The sequence below is a fragment of the Scylla paramamosain genome, chromosome 18 (assembly GCF_035594125.1).
Source record: "Scylla paramamosain isolate STU-SP2022 chromosome 18, ASM3559412v1, whole genome shotgun sequence".
Lineage (NCBI taxonomy): Eukaryota > Metazoa > Arthropoda > Malacostraca > Decapoda > Portunidae > Scylla > Scylla paramamosain.
The window spans coordinates 67,501-87,500 of record NC_087168.1 but is presented as its reverse complement, the minus strand read 5'-3'; the positions used below and the strand labels follow the sequence as shown (position 1 = coordinate 87,500).

At 42.7% G+C, this 20,000-nt stretch overlaps 2 protein-coding genes across 12 annotated transcripts in view; one reads left to right on the top strand and one right to left on the bottom strand.

Annotated features, from left to right (window-relative positions):
* Nucleotides 1–10,505, top strand: part of LOC135108970 (uncharacterized) — a 37,822-nt gene extending 27,317 nt beyond the window's left edge. For 5 of the 6 annotated variants that reach the window (XM_064019882.1, XM_064019883.1, XM_064019885.1 and 2 more), the window contains exons 15-17: nt 778–939; nt 4,981–5,126; nt 10,147–10,505. In XM_064019882.1, coding sequence (XP_063875952.1) covers nt 778–939; nt 4,981–5,126; nt 10,147–10,276 — 438 coding nt within the window. In that variant the 3' untranslated portion in view covers nt 10,277–10,505. Of the gene's footprint in view, nt 1–777; nt 940–1,237; nt 1,695–4,980; nt 5,127–10,146 lie in introns of those variants that run through there. The other variant, XM_064019886.1, reaches the window with a different exon arrangement.
* The window catches only part of LOC135108973 (uncharacterized), a 22,303-nt gene continuing 9,764 nt past the window's right edge, over nt 7,462–20,000 (bottom strand). For 3 of the 6 annotated variants that reach the window (XR_010272518.1, XR_010272520.1, XR_010272517.1), the window contains 5 exons: nt 17,752–17,871; nt 17,298–17,398; nt 15,726–15,948; nt 12,461–12,594; nt 7,462–10,382 (listed from right to left, as the gene is read on the bottom strand). Coding sequence is in view for 2 of the 6 variants with exons in the window: in XM_064019893.1 (XP_063875963.1) it covers nt 13,076–13,522; nt 15,726–15,731 (453 nt within the window). In the remaining 4 variants the exon portion in view is untranslated. Of the gene's footprint in view, nt 10,383–12,460; nt 12,595–12,880; nt 13,523–15,725; nt 15,949–17,297; nt 17,399–17,751; nt 17,872–20,000 lie in introns of all 6 variants that reach the window. The other 3 variants (XM_064019893.1, XM_064019894.1, XR_010272519.1) reach the window with 2 other exon arrangements.

Below are 20,000 nucleotides of genomic sequence, written 5' to 3'. Positions count from 1 at the left end.
AGATAAAAGTAAAAGTCCTGAAGTAATATCAAAGATGTATTGGCCTTACTCAGACTTCATCTAAACTATGCTGTGCAGTTTTGGCTCCCATATTGCAGGAAGGATATAGGTCTTTCAGAATCAGTACAAAGGAGAATGACTAAAAAGGGTACAGGGGATGAGAGGTATTCATTACAAAGCAAGATTGGAGCCGTTAAATCTGCATTCCTTACAGCGTAGGTTAAAAGGAGACCGGATAGAGGTCTTTAAGTGATATATGAAAAGGATAGAACAAGAAATAATGGTTTCAGTCTTCAAAACTTTAGAAAGAGATAGGAAGGAATTAGTTCTCAGAGTAGTGGATAAATGGAATGGACTCAGCGATCAGGTTGTTAGTGCTCAGTCATTCGGGAACTTTAAAAGAAGATAAGACAAATTTATAGATGGGGATGGCAGGTGGAAATACGTAGGTATATTTCATGCAGGGACTACCACGTGTAGGCTTGATGCCTTCTGTTATGTCCCCTGTACTACTTAGGCTCGTATTCAGAAACACTTTGCTCTCTTACTACAACTATTTTCAAATGTTACATAGATGATTAATCAAGTTCTCACGAGTGTTACTCCTGTTAACAATGTACAAAAATTTGATAAACTATCAATAATATCATAAAGCACCTTTGAAAATTTGCGTTACTTCAACTAGACTTTTGAAAGTATGTAGTTGAGGTGTGGCGCAAAAGTGTTTCAGAATATGAGCCTCCTCTCTCAACGTGCGTCTCTCTTTCCCGCTGTCAGACCACAGCCAAGCATCTGTACGAGCTGGGATGCGAGTGGAACTACCGGGAGAAGCTGTGTTCCATGGGCAGCAGCAAGTGCAAGAGTGCCCAACAGCTCGGGGTGGGTCTGCTGCACGGAGCTGCCCTCACCTTTGTCAACGGCGTGGAGAAGAAATTTCGGGTGAGAGTTCTAGATAAATGGTATAGAGACACACTCTCTCTCTCTCTCTCTCTCTCTCTCTCTCTCTCTCTCTCTCTCTCTCTCTCTCTCTCTCTCTCTCTCAGTTATCATTATTATTACTACTAGTAGTAATAGTAGTAGTAGTAGTAGTAGTAGTAGTAGTAGTAGTAGTAGTAGTAGTGGTGGTGGTGGTTGTGGTATCAGTAGTAGTAGTGATAATAACAATGATAATAAAAATAACATCTAGAATCTCACCACTAACAATACTAGGAGTACTAACCACGGTGTGTTGGGGCAGGCGGTGTTCGAAGCGTGGGAGCGACACCAGCTAGGGGAGTCGGAGGAGGCGTTTCTGGCGCGCCTCAGGGCAACACTGCGCAGTCAAAAGAGGTCATGGGGCTGCTCCCGCCTGCCCTTCATTGACAAAATGCTACTACAAGGACTGGAAAGGGAAAGAGGGCAGAAAGAGTGATAAAGGCCTGGGAAAACAAGTTGAGAATAGGACACTGAGGGAAGGGAGAAATGGCTAAGAAAAACAGTAAGGGAATGGTAAATGTCAAATAAATAAACTGGTTAAGTAATAAAACTCTTTTGCATGGACACACCAACACACAAGAAAAGAAAATAGAAGATGCGTTCTATCTTTACCCAAGCAGCAGAATTACTCAAGAGATACATTTTGTCTTTACTTAAGCATCAGAACTATTCAAGAGATACATTTTGTCTTTACTTAAGCAGCAGAAATATTCAAGAGATACATTCTGCCTTTAATTAAGCACCAGAATTATCCAAGAGATACATTTTGTCTTTATCTACGTTGCAGAATTATTCAAGGAGAATATTGTTTTTTTTTTTTTTTTTTTTTTTTTTGCGCTGAAGATTTGTTCGAGACAATATAGAGCAAGGATGAGTCTTAAAGAGTTATAGATCTTTTCAGTGTTGAGAATAGTGATGCACCAAAGAACTAACGACAACAATACAGAAAATTTGGCTAATAAGAAAAGAGAAAGGAGAGAGATAGGAGAAAACATTAGACCTGAGACAGTGAGGGAGGTTTCAAGACAAGGCGATGGCGACGTGCTTGTAGGCGAACTGCCGCTGATGGTGCCACGTCCTGCATCGGGGCTGCAGCAGTTCCCTGGGAGCCTGGCAGACTGTCCTGATGGCAATCTGGGCCTACCGAAGTGGCTGTTGGAGTGCTTGCAAGCGAGGCACTCTCTGATGGTGTATTTTAAACATCAAGGTGAGGCCCGCCCTCATTTCCTTTCCCGGTAAGCAAAAGCACTGAGGCTTTGTTATTAACGCACTGGGCAAAGAAACTGAGCTTGATTTTCATCCTCCCCCCCACTCTCTCTCTCTCTCTCTCTCTCTCTCTCTCTCTCTCTCTCTCTCTCTCTCTCTCTCTCTCTCTCTCTCTCCGTGACGGATCTGTCAGGGAATAAAAAGGCTGCTCATTCTTATCTCTCAACGCTGGGAAATCAATCGCAATGAGGCTGTGCGTGTGTGTGGGGGGGGGGAATGGGTGAAGTGATCTCAAGAGGAAGAGTGAGCGATTCTTAGCCACGATGAATGTATTTGTGTAATCACTGATGGTATTCAAGCATTTGACTTGGCTGCTTTAATGACAACCCGAGTTTTCACACTTCCAGCTGGGATTATTACACGCGCCACCACACAAAATGAAAATGAGACTGAGATGAACTTAGTTCTTCCCCTACCCTCCATTGTACAAACAGGTGTTCAATAAACGCATACATGATATATGTAAATCTCTTCCACCGCTATTTAACACCTGTCTATACTCACCTGTCACTGTCATAGAAACACACACACACACACACACACACACACACACACACGTGTGTGTGTGTGTGTGTGTGTGTTTCACCGGTATTTCATATAAATTGTAGTAATATGTGCTGTTTCGCCTCTGTCAGTACCATTACCCATATTATGTTTTAAGCAATAAGTGGAGAAGGTACACACACACACACACACACACACGTGTTTTAAAAAGATTCAGTATATATTTGACATAGTTCATTAAAATAATTAATGTTATAATATCATCATGCTTCTATGTTACAGAAACTGAGGTATACCAGTTTTTTATCCGTGGGGAGGACAAAGGTTCCCCATCCCACCACTCAGATGTCCCCGTCACGATCTTCCTCCTGCCAGCCTTCATTAACTTCTGCAAGATTCGCAGTCTTAGATCTAATTTTCAATCTGTAGAACATCACCTCTCCTCTACTAAACCTCATTTTCTATTCCTCACTGAAACACAGGTGTCTAAGGCAACTGACAGCCCTTTTTCTGTTCCTGCTTTATCCTCATGTTCAATCCAAAGCTGGACTTAACCTGCTCTCGTGCCCACGCTCTTGAATCCTCCGAGTTTTCCACCATCTGGCTACGACTACAGAGTCACTCTCAAACTAAAATTATCTGTGCTGTATACCTCTCACCTAACTCCTCTGACTATAAGAAATTCTTTGACTACTTAACTTCCAAAGTAGAGCACATTCTGACTCTCTTTCCTTTTGCAGAGATCTCCATTCTTGGAGATTTCAATGTTCACCACCAGCTTTGGCTTTCCTCTCCCTTCACCGACCATCCTGGTGAACTAGCCTTCAATTTTGCTATCCTCCATGACCTAAAGCAATTGGTGCAGCACCCTACTCGTATTCCTGACCGTCTTGGAGATACGCCCAACATTCTTGACCTTTTCCTAACTTCTAATCTTTTTGCTTATGCTGTCACCCTCTCTTCTCCGTTGGGCTTCTCCGATCACAATCTCATATCTGTATCTTGCCCTATCGCTCCAATCCCTCCTCAGGATCCCCCTAAGCGGAGGTGCCCCTGGCGTTTTGCCTCTGCTACATTGGGGGACCTGAGGGGGTATTTTGTTGATTTTCCTTGGAATGACTACTGCTTCCGTGTCAGAGACCCGTCTTTGTGCGCTGAACGCATAACAGAGGTGATGGTGTCTGGCATGGAGGCGTACATTCCTCTCTTTTTCTCGATCTAAACCTTCCAAACCTTGGTTTAACACAGCCTGTTCTCGTGCTATACATGATAAAAAGGTGGCCCACAAAAGGAACTTAAGCCTTCCATCACCAGAATCTCATACGCTTTATATTTCTGCCCGGAACCATGCCAGGTCTGTTCTCCAGCTAGCCAAAAACTCCTTCATTGATAGAAAGTGTCAAAATCTTTCAAAATCTAACTCCCCTCATGACTTCTGGCATCTAGCCAAAAATATCTCCAATAACTTTTCTTCTTCTTTCCCTCCTTTATTTCAACCAGATGGCACCACTGCTATCATATCTATTTCTAAAGCTGAATTCTTCGCTCAAACCTTTGCTAAAAACTTTAGCTTGAATGATTCATCTTTACCTTGTCATCTTCACCTCATGGCTGAATGATGTCAAGACGGCTCTGGTGACTGGGATCCTGGCCAGCTTCAGTGCTAACAAGTGAGAATATCCTGCCTCTTAGTTTTGATAATATGGATAAAAAATAATATGGCTCTTATATATGACAAGAATCAACTCATACAGCTGCATTTAACACAATGGAGTCAAAAGATTTTCACATCAGTTTTCATATAAGCTTAAGATGCTATACACAATCAATGGTTGGTTGAGTGAACAGAAGTTGCACAGAGGGCTTCCTTTCATGCTTTCAGCATTTTGTTAATAGTGAATATGACAGAGCAATATTTGTGCTAATTGAAACAGAGCACTTGAACAAGCAAGAAGTCAGTGTACAAATGAGGAAAGGCAGGGACTCTCCTGCTATAACCATCCCCTTCAGGATGCTCATGAAAGAAGTAATATATTAGAAAGACAAATAAAAGATGACAGCTGATGGCAGAACTGTATGGTTAATTTTGTTTACTACTATGTATCTTGTTTTTGCCATCCTTTTCTCTCTCTCTCTCTCTCTCTCTCTCTCTCTCTCTCTCTCAAGACCCCAATTCTCTTATGTTTTGTATGGAATGTTTAGGGGATTAATGAATGAATGTTCTTAATTTTCCAGAGTACCAGTACCAAGCACTGTCCTCCCTTTGTATGGATTCAAGGCCTTGCTGTGTCAACCCATCAACTCTATTGTGGCAGAGTTTTACAGCCACCAAGGGCATTGCCTTCCATCTGTTCCTCTCCCTGCAGCTTCTATACAGCAAGGTGGGATACTTATGTAACACTAAGTTTGATTTTACCAAATGGATGTTCAACTTTACTCCACATTTTTTTCTTTTCTAAATGATCAATTTTTTTTTTTTTATTGTAATGAGTAATTGCCATTTACTCAGTCATGTTAGTGAGGTGTTTCACAAGTTGACTGCCTGTATATATGATTTAAGACATTTCTGTAGCATCTAGATGTAGGTGTAAACATTTCTGGCCATTGTACTGCTAACTCTACAAACTCTGCAGTTCTGTTAAACACAACATTCTGAACTCTCCCAGTCTTAGTACAATGAATACTAGAAGTTCTGCAAGCACCTCAGGGAAGGTCTTTTTAGAAGTATAGATTATTCCAAAATGTTGCCCAGAGGGAGTGAAACCATTTTTATTTCTTCTGGGAAAAGGCATTTGACAACCACTCCCACAAATACTCCATCTGTTAACAAGGTCTTGCATAATTTTGGAAAAGAAAATCTAATAAATCCAAAGATGTCAAGTCCATCAAGGAGGAAGCTGCCCAATCTCTATTTGCCAGGAAGAAGGTCATGTTCTTTGTTAAGACAGAAGAAGAGGCCTGTATCCATCCCTAGACCTAGGAGTCTTTGTCAGTGGTGGAAGAGGGACATGACAGTAGAGATCATCCAGGCAGTATTCAGAACCTCTGCACTGGAACACATCTCAGAATTCCAAGTGGTAATAAAGATTTACCTCTCCAAAAGCCCCTCCATTTTCCTCAGTATCTTGGTTATAACATAAAGCAAGTAGAGGTTGAAGACACAATCAAGTTGCTTCATTGGATGATGAGCCGAGAAAGACCATTTGATCTCCCAGTAATGGAGGGTGACTCTTATACTGTAAGGAGAAAGGAAGGCAGAGGACAGAATCTGTACATGTACACATCTACATGTACATGTAGTTTCTGATGACCATGGTACAGTTAACCACGGGTAAACACTGCAAGCTATTTCTTCAGCAGGTTGTCCAACAAGGCAGTGGAATACTACCCCCATAAATACACCCAGTAAAGGTATGGAATGCATATCTGAAGAATCTAATGGGGATGAAGTGAGGGACTGTGTGCTGAGCTAAATGGCAAAGGCACAAGTAATTCTTACTTCACAGAAACAGATCAAGATAAAGAGACAGATAATAAAGACAACCTGCAAAATGACAGCAAGCCTGAAAATTCTCTCTCTTCTCCACATGATTTGCCTTATGCAAAATTAAAAAGCAGTTTGGTTGATTAGGTGGCTCAGTTGATGTTCAGAATCATAACAAAGGCAGCATCATAAATTCTAGGAAAGATGGAGAAAGCCAAAACATGAAAAGAAGCTCCAAAGAAAATTCAGATGCAACAGCCACTCCATTTAAAGACCAAGATCCACACCAGCACAATCACTCACCAGATAGTCAAGCAACCAGCCTCTCCAAAATCTTCAAGAAGAGGAGGAAAACTTCAGAAACATTGCCTGCTTCTTTTCAGGCAGTAGAGTTAGAGCAGGAAGACACAAATCCTGACATCAGAACTATAGACCAAAATAATTTAAGATGTGAGAACCTCAGCAGTGATGTCTTGCCTTCTTTTAAGATTAATCCCAGGAATCAGTCAAGAGGACACCTGGTAAAGGTGCATGTGCATGGCAAAGAGGACAAGCAGTCACTCCCCTGCAGATTGCCGATCCTTTCTGCTCCTCAGAGAGTAAGCAATATGACTGGGGGTTGAAGCTCCTGAGAAGTCATTTGATCCAGGTGTTATTCCATTTGGTCACCTCCTACACCTGCCCCCTGACAAACCCTCTGTGAGTAAGATGTTAGTGCCAGCTAATGCATTGGTTGGAAAGAACACTAGACCAACTAAGCTAAACCAAGGCATTCCAGAAGACACTGTGGATGATATTACATTACCAGACTCCTTACATGCCTCTGATCTAGAGAAACAAATTGAATCAACTGCTGCAAGTCAGAACATGCTAATATAAAGAAAAAACAGGTATAGGTCTGTTAGTGATAAACTAAGAGATAGAGAAACTGGATTGTATGTTTCTCTCTGCATGGAGAAAAGTTATTTATAGTGATCCTCACCATTGGAAGTGTGGAGACCTGCCACATTACAAGTGAAATCAGCTCATAAAGCCGCTCTTAGAGATTAAATTAATACATCAAGAAGTGAGAAACATATGGCACATATGGAAGGAAATAGTAATACTAAGAAGACTTTGAAGTTATTGACATTGCCCAAGCTTTTCCTTTTAAAGAAATGTGATGATAAAGAAGAAATTTCTCCGGCTTAAATCACTTCCAATAGATGGTGGATTTAAAAATACTGCCAAAGGAAAACAAAAAAATAAAAATGTAATTATAAGCACATGGTTGCATCCTGTGGTGGAAAAAGCAGAACATGTGAAACCATGGACTATTCCAAGCTATTCCTAACTACATTCCTAGTACTACATTAACCTGCCTCCACATTGTTTTGTTACCCATTTCTTTCTTCAAGTGCTTCTTGTTAATCTTGCTGTGGTGGTGGTGGTGGTGGTGGTGGTGGTCTTGTCTTCAGTGTGCTGACTTATATGCTAAATTTCTGTATTAAGCTGTTCCATTTTCTTGGTAAGGATGTTGCATGAATGAACAGAATCAGCTTGTCAACACATATCACAATGTAATGTTAAACATTACCACACCTTCATCGCTTAGTACTGCAAATTTGTTTTCTAAGTCTATAACTGTTTTTTATACCCGACAAAATTTCTGCAATATGCTGTGTTCCCAGCAAGGTTGCTGCATCGATGAAGAGAATTATCTTGTCACAACACTGACCACCACTCCTTCATCACTTAGTATCCTTTTTATTTTTATCTATCCACAACTGTCTATAAGTAACAATATTTCTGCAAAGTGCTGTTCTCTGTAAGATTGTTGCTTAAGTCAACAGTTGCCTTATGTCAAATAGCCCTGACTACCACCACTACATCACTAACTACTCTAAATCTCTTTTCTATTTGTCAACAAATTTCTGCAATGCGCCGTTTTCAGTCTTCTCTGTAATTATGTCAACACAACACTGGACATCAAGGCCATCACCACTCCATTACTTAGCATCCAAATTTTTTTTGTCTACAACTGTCTTCTACAAGCAATAGAATTTCTGTAATATGCTGTTCTGCTTTTCTTGTACAGTTGTTGAATGAATGAACAGAGTTGTCTTACGCTGCGTTTACACCGAGCGAGTCGCGTCGAGTCGAGTCACGTCAAGTCAAGATGATTCATGACGCATCATGAATCGCCACCCCAGCTATAACATTGATTTGTTTGGGTTTCTGAACGAAACCGTTTACACCGGATGCTTCGAGTCACATCACGTCCTCTCGCGTCGCGTCACGTCGAGTCACATATAGGGCTGGGCCTATTTTTGACGTCAGTCACAGCGAGTCTGCCGTGGTGTCTGCAAGTATGTAAGTATGTAATATATGCAAGTATGTAATATATGAAATATATGAAGCCTTTCGTAGGAAGATGTTCAAGCCCGCACCCTCTGTCCAGTATGGGTACTGGACTGAACATAATCAATCACATACACCAACACCGTCACCAGGTACATCCCATGCAAGTGACAACTACGTAGAGAATAATGAACAGTTTTTTAACCTCCGAGAAGTAATTTAGATGATCATGTTTCACTCACCATCAGGAATGCATTACTGCCATCAGCTCACTAATTTACTATTGCCGTACGTGTAATGATTTTTGTAATGTTCAATAAAAATACCTCTTACCTTAAAAAAATGGCCATTCTTTCTTCCGTTCCTATTGCACGCCTGTAGTTAGTGTTGATTTTCCTAATGGAAGGTCCAACCAACTCCACCAGCTTCTTGAAGTTTTCATGTCATCCTAAAAAAGTTGTAGAATTTTTCTGGATGGTTTAACAGGTCTGGGAATAAATGACTGAAGCTACCGAAATCTGGCCTCCTGGTGTTCAGATGATGCATCCAGATTCGAGTTTTATTTTTACGTCTGCGACGACGAAGCCAGAGCAATGCAGTTACTACAGCAAGAGAATATGCGTCCATTCTCCCTGAAATCAAATGGGTCACTGTGTAGTGACTTGACTCGGGTTGACGCATTCGGTGTAAACGGAGATATGTCGAAATGAATCGCTTCAAATGACTTGATGCGACTCGACGCGACTCGCTCGGTGTAAACGCAGCGTTATATCAACACAACCTTGAATACCATCTCTCCTTCAGACCTATCCTAAATTTTATATTCTATCTGTCCACATGACTTCTTTTAGCAACAAAATTTCTGCTATGTGGTGTTCCGTAAGATGCAGGAACAAACACAATTGTCTTCATGTCAGCACAGCCCTGATTACCACTCCTCCATCACTTAGTATCCTACAATTCTTTATCTGTCCAGAACTAAGACTTTGAAGGATGTGTGTATGAGCATGCAGTATTTTGTCTAGGCCACCCTGTATGGGACTGCCAGCCTGGTCTATAGAAAGACAGATACATAGATAACTTCTATAGGCAATAAAATTTCTGCAGTGTGCTTTTCTGTAAGGTGAATGAATGAACGCACTTGTCTCACATCAACACAAATAACAAATAACCCTGAACATCACTACTTACTCATCACTGAAGACCTCAAATTTCTTTTCTATTTGTCCACAGCCTTATATAAACAATAAAATTTCTGCAATGTTATAGTTTATAAGGTACATGAATGAACAGAGTTGTCTTGTGTGAAAGCTAATAAACAACACAATCCTGAACACTACCACCCCTTCATTGGTCCAGAAATTTCTGACAATAGTGAGAGGATCAGAACCTGCCAGGAGAGGTGTGTCAATGTGCTGAATGTTTAGTGGTTACATGCTAGGGGTGGGAGGAGAGTGACAGGATTAGAACTTTCCAGGAGAGGTGATACAAATGGAACACCCTGGTTTGAAATGACACACTTTATCTGTACACATTTACAGTTCATATGTCATGACAGCCTCTCCTGCTCACACCAGGCGCAGGGTCTGCACGCCTGCACCTCCTGAAGCAGGCCATGGATCCTCTGAAGGGCCTTCCCCTCCTTTGCTGCCTGTTGGTCCTTCAAGTCTTGGTACAGGTCCAGGAACATGCGTAGCCACTCCTTGAGGTGGAACACAGATGCCTGGTTGGTCTTGGCAGAACAGGGGGATGATGTCATCAAAGGACACTTGTTGCTCTGGCCGGAACTCCTCAGAGAAGTGCTGGCTCACCTCTGAAATGAATGAGAGAGATTGTTAAGGCTTATTTACTTATTTCATCTATTTATTTTTCAAGGGAATAATCTTATTTTAAAGGGGCACAGGGTAAGTAAAATATATATGATATACGTATGAAGGTTTTTATTTTTAAATTTTATTTACTTTGATTAGGGTACCGTCTCATTATGAAGGGGCTGTGGTAAACTAATGTATGCTGTGGGGCCTTGCTGTGTATGTGGCCAGCTGTGCTATGCCTAGCCTCCTGCGGTGTAACAGAGTGGTCCACAAGACTGTTCCTTTCCACCAGGGGGCAATGGGGCTAGGTGTGTGTGTGTGTGTGTGTGTGTGTGTGTGTGTGTGTGTGTGTGTGTGTGTGTGTGTGTGTGTGTGTGTGTGTGTGTGTTGCGCACAGTGCTTTGTCTGGGCCATCTTGTGTGGGACTGCTGACCTGCTATATACATTAGTTATTCACAACAAAAAACAAATGAAAATACCCCCAAACACACCTAAAAGACACTGAAGCATCCTAAAATACCCGAAAACACATCCAAAACACCCCACAACACATCAAAACCCACCAAAGGCACACAGAAACACATGTAGCCACCCATAGCATACCTGTTCCCACCCAAAACACAGCCAAACTCATCCAAAACTCACTAAAATACCCACAACACATCCAAACGCACCTAAAACACCCAGAAACAAACGTACCCACGCATAGCACACCAGTATTCATCCAAAACACACCAAGACTCATTCATAAAAGCCAAAAAACACTTAACCCCAATACACACCCACACTCAACCAAAACTGACCAAAACACCCCAAAAGACACCTAAGTCACCCCAAAAAACACCAAGAATGATAAATATAAATATAAATATACGAGACAGACACCCCAACGCCAGAACACCCCCTCCAGACTCGGACATCCTCCACACCTGCATCTAGTAGCTTCATGAATCACAACACACACTATAACACCCCTGACACACTTCTACCATCGCAGCCCCTCCCCAAAAACACCCCAGAATCTTTCATCTTACCTCAAGCACCTCACCTCTAACCTGAAGCCATCTCCATCATGGCTACAGTATCACCAAAACACCCCAAAGCAACTTCCATCAAACTAAACCTCCTTTAAAACACAGCAAAACATCCCCAAAACACTCCTAAACACATACAATACAGATCAAGCTACTTTCAAGAACCTTAAAACACATCAAAACATCCTAAACACATCAAAAACACACCAAAATACCCCCAAACACATCTAAAACTCCCTAAAATACACTGAGACACCCTAAAACACCCAAAACACACCCAAAACTCCCCAAAATACATATAAACCCTCCTAAGGCACCCAGAAACACACGTACCCACCCATAGCACACCGGCACCCACCCAAAACACACCCAAACTCACTCAAAACACTTAAAACATCCCAACACACAACCAAACTCATCCAAAACTGACCAAAATACCGTAAAATACTCCTTAAACACCCCAAATCACACCAAGAATGATAAAAATAAATATAAATAGATAAAAATATATGAGACAGGCAGGGGAGAATTGAGGTGCAGTGGGCAGGAAGGGTGTACTAAGGAGTAGGGGCATACAGGGTGTAGTAAGGTGGTACAGACAGGCAGACAGGGAAAGTAGACAGGGTTTATTGAGGTGAAGGGACAGTTTAATAAGATGCAGGGGTGAGACAGGGTGTATCAAGGTCTAGGGGCAGACAGGAGGGGTGTACTAAGGTGTGGGAAGACAGGAAGGGTGTACTGAGGTGTGGGACAGACAATCAGACAGAGGGAGAGAGAAAAAGAGAAAATATGACGGACAGATAGACAAAAGATATGAGAGAGAGAGAGAGAGAGAGAGAGAGAGAGAGAGAGAGAGAGAGAGAGAGAGAGAGAGAGAGAGAGAGAGAGAGAGAGAGAGAGAGAGAGAGAGAGAGAGAGAGAGAGAGAGAGAGAGAGAGAGAGAGAGAGAGAGAGAGAGAGAGAGAGAGAGAGAGAGACCCTGTAACATTCCTAGTCATTTCATACTCAAGACAATAAAAGACAACAAGCATCTAATTAGTTACTTTTCAACCTTCACCACTTGTCTCTACCATTTCTTCCACTGTCCTGGTGCTTGTGGCGGTGGTGGTGGAAGTGCTGGTGGTGGTGGTGGTGGTGGTGGTGTTCCTGCTTCTGTCTCATCTCTCTACATTTGTGTCTGAAAAGAAAAGGATTGTATCACAGCACACGCTATAACACCCCTGACACACTTCCACCATTGCAGCGTCTCCTCAGAACACCCCAGTATCTTTTATCTTACCTCAAGCACCCCACCTCTACCATAACACCCCCAATGCTTGTCTCCAACATGCCTACATCATTCCCAAAACACCCCAAAGCAACTTCTATCTCACCAAAACACTTAAAACACCCCAAAACATCCTCAAACACACCCAATACACACCAAGCTACTTTCAAGCATCTTAAAACACCTCTAAACACACCAATTTTCAAAACACCCCTAAACTGTGGTAGGCAGCTCCTGAGTGAACCCAAGCTGGAGCACTGTTGTGGCAGGTGCAGAGGGCACTGTAGCAGTGTGCTGCGGCAGAGGCGGGAACACGGCAGGTGTGGCGGAAGTGCCAGTGGTGGAGCAGGAAGGCTGGGGCAGGTGAGGGGCAGTAGACAAGAATGAAGGCCTATTCATCCAAGCACTGGTTGGTCTGAGGAGGTGGAGCCTGGCGGAACACGATTCTGGGCCGAGTCACCTCATCAGTGGCAGGCTCCCTGTGGGGCCGAGGCCTGACAGTGCAGAGGGTGGAGTGGACGTTGTGATCACCCCCACAGTTGCAGCAGCGAGCAGGGATCTTGGTGCCCTCCTTGATCTTGTCCAGGCACTGCACCGACTTGTGGGAACCAGCACAGTACCTACACCGAGGAGCAGACTGGCAACGCCACTCCTTGTGGCCCCGGCAACTGCAGCGGTGACACAGGTCCGCCTCCGGTGTGTACCGCTCGGCACGCCGATGTCTGAGGCCCAGGAGATGCACTTCACTGGGCACCTTTCCAGTCACCACACCCAACAGTTGAGGTCTTGGCTTCTGCCCCACCATCCTCCTCTTGAGGCCATGAAAGCCAGCTGGCACCTCAATAAGGTCAACATTAATGATAATAATAAGTTACTTAAGACGACACAATTAACTCCATAAATAAACAAATAAATTAAATCAAATTATACACTTTATTCCTTAGCCTTGCATCCTCTTCCATCCTTATTTCTTCCCTCCCAGGCCTAAATTCACAGCCTATCACCGCCACACACAGCACACTAGGCCTAAGGAGACAGAAGCCTATGGAACACGAGGGAGAAACAAGAAAGAGGAGAAAATGGAGATAAGAGAGAATAAGAGAGAAGACGAAGAGATCTGAAAAGACTGGGGGGATTTAAAAACCATATGCTCAACTGGAATGAATCAGTGCACCGCTGGCAGTCAAAGAGGGAGGATGTATGCCGCTCCGCCCTCCCGCCCATACTCCCTTCAGACTCGTTTACATATTTATACATAGCGGTGTTGTGTGTATACCTGCAGGTCTCACAAGTATACACAAGGCATGGGAAGCAGGTACGTGTATTCTATATGGATTACAAGTATTTTTAGCAGCACACGTGAAAACCATTTGTTATTTTCTATTTTTTTTTCCTTTGGTAAATTCATGTGTTGTGGAAATGTGGTGGTGGTGGTGGTGGTGGTGGTGGTGGTGGTGGTGGCGGTGGTGGTAGTAGTAGTAGTAGTAGTAGTAGTAGTAGTAGTAGTAGTAGTAGTAGTAGTAGTAGTAGTAGTAGTAGTACGTACGGTTTCTCTCTCTCTCTCTCTCTCTCTCTCTCTCTCTCCTATTACTATTCCTACTACTACTCCTACTACTACTCCTGCTACTACTACCACTACTACTACGACTACTACTACTACTACTACTACTACTACTACCACCACCACCACAGTTAATCATCTTTTCTTATTTCTTCTTAGTAATTTACAAAAATACCACATGATTTCCTGTGTGTGTGTGTGTGTGTGTGTGTGTGTGTGTGTGTGTGTGTGTGTGTGTGTGTGTGTGTGTGTGTGTGTGTGTGTGTGTGTGTGTGTGTGTGTGTGTGTGTGTGTGTGTGTGTGTGTGTGTGTGTGTCCTTTCCTCCTAAACTAATGATAACAACAACAACAACAACAACAAGTAATAATAATAATAATAATAATAATAATAATAATAATAATAATAATATAACAATAATAATGACATCTAATCCTTGTGTCAACTTGATTATCAGAGAGAGAGAGAGAGAGAGAGAGAGAGAGAGAGAGAGAGAGAGAGAGAGAGAGAGAGAGAGAGAGAGAGAGAGAGAGAGAGAGAGAGAGAGAGAGAGAGAGAGAGAGAGAGAGAGAGAGAGATTGTGAAATATAAATGGCAGCCCAGGTTTTGCACTGTTTGGAGTCTGCAGCCTGTGGGAGGAGGGTGAAGACAGGGTGTAGAGAGGTGTAGGTAGGGTGCAGATAGGGTGTATGTCTGTAAGGTTCACTCAAATGTACATATACACAAATACATTAATAGAAACATTTAAAAAAACATTTATTTATTTTTTTCTTTTTTGCCTCCTAAGAGACGGTAGTGGTAGTAGTAGCAGTAGTAGGGGGGAGAGAGAGAGAGAGAGAGAGAGAGAGAGAGAGAGAGAGAGAGAGAGAGAGAGAGAGAGAGAGAGAGAGAGAGAGAGAGAGAGAGAGAGAGAGAGAGAGAGAGAGAGAGAGAGAGAGAATTACATAAATCACATAGGAATTATAATATCAGGCATTAGTGAGAACCCTTGAGAACTTGAGAACCCTGCTACCTATATTTAAAAGGCTGTAGTTGAAGTTACTGTGTTTTCAAGGGTGTTTTTAAGGTTCTAGTGACAGATTAACAATATTTCTGCATTACTGACAGGAGAAACACCCTTGAGAACCCTGCTACCTATATTTAAAAGGCTGTAATTGAAGTTACCGTGGTTTTCAAGGATGTTTTTAAGGTTCTAGTGACAGATTAACAATGTTCCTATATTACTAACAGGAGAAACACTCTTTAAAACTCTATTTGAAGTTAATGGAGTTTAAAGCACAAAAAATAAATATATAATGAAAATAATAAAAAAAACACTCCCAAACACACCCAAACACAAATAAATAAATAAATAATAAAAATAATCATAAAAACTCCCAAACACACCCAAAATGCACCCAAACATACCGAAACCCACCAAAACACACCCAAACCTACTCAAATCACTCCCAAGCACACCCAAACACTCTCTCTCTCTCTTACCTTCATTATACAGTGGAGATGACCTGGCCCTCCTGTTCCTGCCTCAGAATCCTCTCGTCACTTCCCTCCTCCTGCATCTCCTCCACATCAAACCAGGACACCAAGGGAATAAAAAATATCCAGCATCAGGAAGTTCAGAAGGCCCCATAGCTCTGCCAGGCTGTTCTGCAAGGGTGTCCCAGTCAGCAGCAGCCGGTTCATGGTGGGAAAGATGTTCAGGGACCTGTAAGGGGGGAGGGGGGATGAGTTAGGTGAGGGTCCATTTTGGGGAGTTTCAAAGGTCTTATTATGGTTCTAGTGGCAAATTAATGATATTTCTGCATTGCTAAGTGAAAAAACACTCTTTTAAAAGCTCTAAATGAAGTGACAAGGGTTTATAAGGGTGTTTTGGTGGTTCTAGTGGCAAATTAATGAGATTTCTGCATTGCTAACTGAAGAAACACTCTTTTAAAAGATTCTAGATGAAGTGACAAGGGTTTTTAAGGGTGTTTTTATGGCTCTAGTGGCAGATTAGTGAAATTTCTGCATTGCTAACTGGAGAAACTTCAGAACCCTGCTACCTGTATTTAAAAGCTGCAGTTGAAGTTACTGTGGTTTTAAAGGGTGTTTTTAAGATTCTAGTGACAGATTAAGAAGATTACTGCATTATTAACAGGAGGAATAGTTTTTTAAAAGGCTCTAGTTGAAGTTGTAAGGATTTTGAAGGGTGTTTTTATGGTTCTAGTGACAGATTAACCACATTTCTACATTCCAAAGGCTCTAGTTGAAGTTGCAAGGTTTTTTCAAGAGTGTTTTCAAGGTTCTAGTGACAGATTAACATTTTTACATTCCAAAGGCTCTACTTGAAGTTGTAAGGTTTTCAAGCATTTTAAGCTTCTAGTGACAGATTAAACATGTTACTGTATGTAAAGCGTATGTTCCTCATGTCATTATTCCTCGGCATTTATAAGTGAAATGTTCAATAGTTTTCTATTTGCATGAAAACGTGTAATATGTGTAAGTATCAGTATTCAATGCTATATTAAGCACCGAAGCCGATGCTCACTTGTTGGTAGTGTGGGGTTAACCTGCTAGTCGCCTGCGGGCATCACTCACGACCAAGTCGTGCTCAGACAAAGATAAGCAGGATGGTGACCGAGGTAAATACTTTAATTTTGTAGTAAAAACTGATTGTCATAGTGCCAAGTTGATTGCATGTCTTGTTAATGAATATTGTAATATGTTAAAAGTGTTTAATATCAGTGCATAATGTTATCTTGTAAGAAATTGAGACCGAGAACTTGTTCGCAGTTCTTACGGTCATGCCTACCTCATCAATAAACGTCAGAGGGAGAATTGCCTTTCCTCGACCCTACGATGATGGGTGTGATCAGTAAAACAGATCACCTGAGAGCCAATTGATGCCCAGCCGGTGCAGCTACAAACCACATTTCCACATCTCTAGTTGAAGCTTTAAGGGTTTTCAAGAGTGCTCTCTCTCTCTCTCTCTCTCTCTCTCTCTCTCTCTCTCTCTCTCTCTCTCTCTCTCTCTCTCTCTCTCTCTCACACCGACTCACACTTTCCCATACTCACTTGGTCAGCCTAAACTTGTGGTTCTTGAGTCTGTGTCCCTTGTCCACACACAACTATCTCCAGGCATGTTGCTGGACACTCCTCACATCCCTGATGGCCACCTGTAGGAGTTAGGGACAGATTAGGGACAGACAGGAGCAGGGAGACACATTAAAGGTTATCAAACATCCAAAAAACACACCAAAACACCCCAAACACATCAAAACACCCTTGACACACCAAAACACTCCCAAATGCCCCAAAACTTAGCAAATCCACCCTTAAATACCAAAAAAAAACAAAATTACACACACCAAAATATCCTAACACACCCCAAAGCACTCCAAAAACATCCCAAAACACCCAAAAACACGCAAACTACCCTTAAACATCCCAAAAACACCCAAATAAACACATTAACTACCCTTAAACACCCCCAACAACTTCCCTGACATCCCTACAGACCCCACCTCACCTCACAGGTCATAATAACAACAGGCAGGACTCGGACAGGGCACCCTTCCACTTCCACAGCCCTTCTGATCAGCTCCTTCTCCACTCTCTCACTCTCCAACCCGTACAGCAGTGTGGGGATCTGTGGGGGCAACAAGAGAGAGAGAGAGAGAGAGAGAGAGAGAGAGAGAGAGAGAGAGAGAGAGAGAGAGAGAGAGAGAGAGAGAGAGAGAGAGAGAGAGAGAGAGAGAGAGAGAGAGAGAGAGAGAGAGAGAGAGAGAGAGAGAGAGAGAGAGAGAGAGAGAGAGAGAGAGAGAGAGAGAGAGAGAGAGAGAGATAAATAAATAAATTAGTAAATAAATAACTTAACCTAACTATTATTTGTCATTCCTGTTCACCTTCACACTCTCCTTGATGGACACTGACTCCATGATGGCCCGCTGATGGCCCTCCAGTGTCTCCAAGGCTACTGACTGATTGACTGTCTAGCTGACTGGCTAAATGACTGACTGATTGCCTGACTGACTGACTGACTGGCTGACTGACTGACTGAATGGCTGACAGTCTGACTGATTGGGTGACTGGCTGACTGATTGGCTGACTGGCTGACTGACTGACTGTCTGTCTGACTGGCTGACTGACTGGCTCACTGATTGGTTGACTGGCTGACTGACTGACTGACTGAGTGGCTGACTGTCTGACTGACTGAATGATTGGCTGGCTGACTGACTGACTGACTGACTGACTGACTGACTGACTGACTGACTGACTGACTGACTGATTGGCTGACTGACTGACTGACTGACTGACTGACTGACTGACTGACTGACTGACTGGCTGACTGACTGACTGACTAACTGGCTGACTGACTGACTGATTGGCTGACTGACTGGCTGGCTGACTGACTGACTGATTGATTGGCTGACTGACTGACTGACTGAAAGACTGACTGACTGGTGACTGGCTCACTGACTGACTGACTGATTGACTGGCTGGGTGGCTGACTGACTGACTGACTGACTGGCTGGCTGGCTGGCTGGCTGGCTGGCTGACTGAATGACTGACTGAAGGACTGACTGTCTGAATGACTGACTGACTGACTAACAATGCTATACACACACACACACACACACACACACACACACACACACACACACACACACACACACACACCCTCTATCAACACTGACACACCTTCGGAACACTCCACAACACTCCACAACACACACAAACACTCTTAACCTAACCTAACCTACCCAAGACCCCTAACATAACACACACACACCCTATATCAGTGTTATTCACTAATTTTTGCAAGAGAGCCACTTCGTTTAAATACATTGATAGAGAGAGCCGCAGCTACTGCAAGTTAGCGTAACTCAACTAAATTAAGTAGTACTGAGCTGATAGTGCTAGTGATGGGTTAGTTACTAGCCCATCGCAGCTAGCTTCCACAAGCAGCAACAGTTAAGTTGTTACTTTTATATATGTTACTGCAGTCTTAAATATCTGTTGCCTATTTTCAAACACAAATCTCCAAGAGTAACGAAATACATCCAGTCTCCCCCGAAAGCTTGAACTCAACTGATTCAGCAAGACCACCGATGCCTAGAGCTAGACGTGTCCCTGATCAGTTTCCCGTAGTGGACACGTATGATTTCTGTACGACTAGGGTAGGGATGTTAGAATGTTATCTCTTATTGTGACTTTGTCTTCCATCTCACCTCATGAAAATATGTATCTTACTTGAAAAATTATTTTTCTATATATTTTTTTTATTAATTAATTTATATATTTTTCGAGAGCCATGAATTGAGTAATCGCAAGCCGCCAGCGGCTCGCAAGCCACGTAATGAATACCACTGCCCTATATCAACACTTGACACACCTTCGGAACATTCCACAACACCCACAAAAACTCCTAACCAACCCTAACTTAACCTAACTTACCCAATACAAACCACACCCCTAACTTTACATGCACATATGAACCCCCCCCCCACACACACACACACAAGTATTACAGACCATAACAATCATAATATTAATAGTAATAATATTAATAATAATAATTTTGGAGGAGGAGGAGGAGGAGGAGGAGGAGGAGGAGGAGGAGGAGGAGGAGGAGGAGGAGGAGGAGGAGGATGGCCCTCCAGTGTCTCCAAGGCTACTGACTGACTGACTGTCTAGCTGACTGGCTAACTGACTGACTGGCTGACTGACTGACTCGCTGACTGTCTGACTGATTGGCTGACTGGCTGACTGATTGGC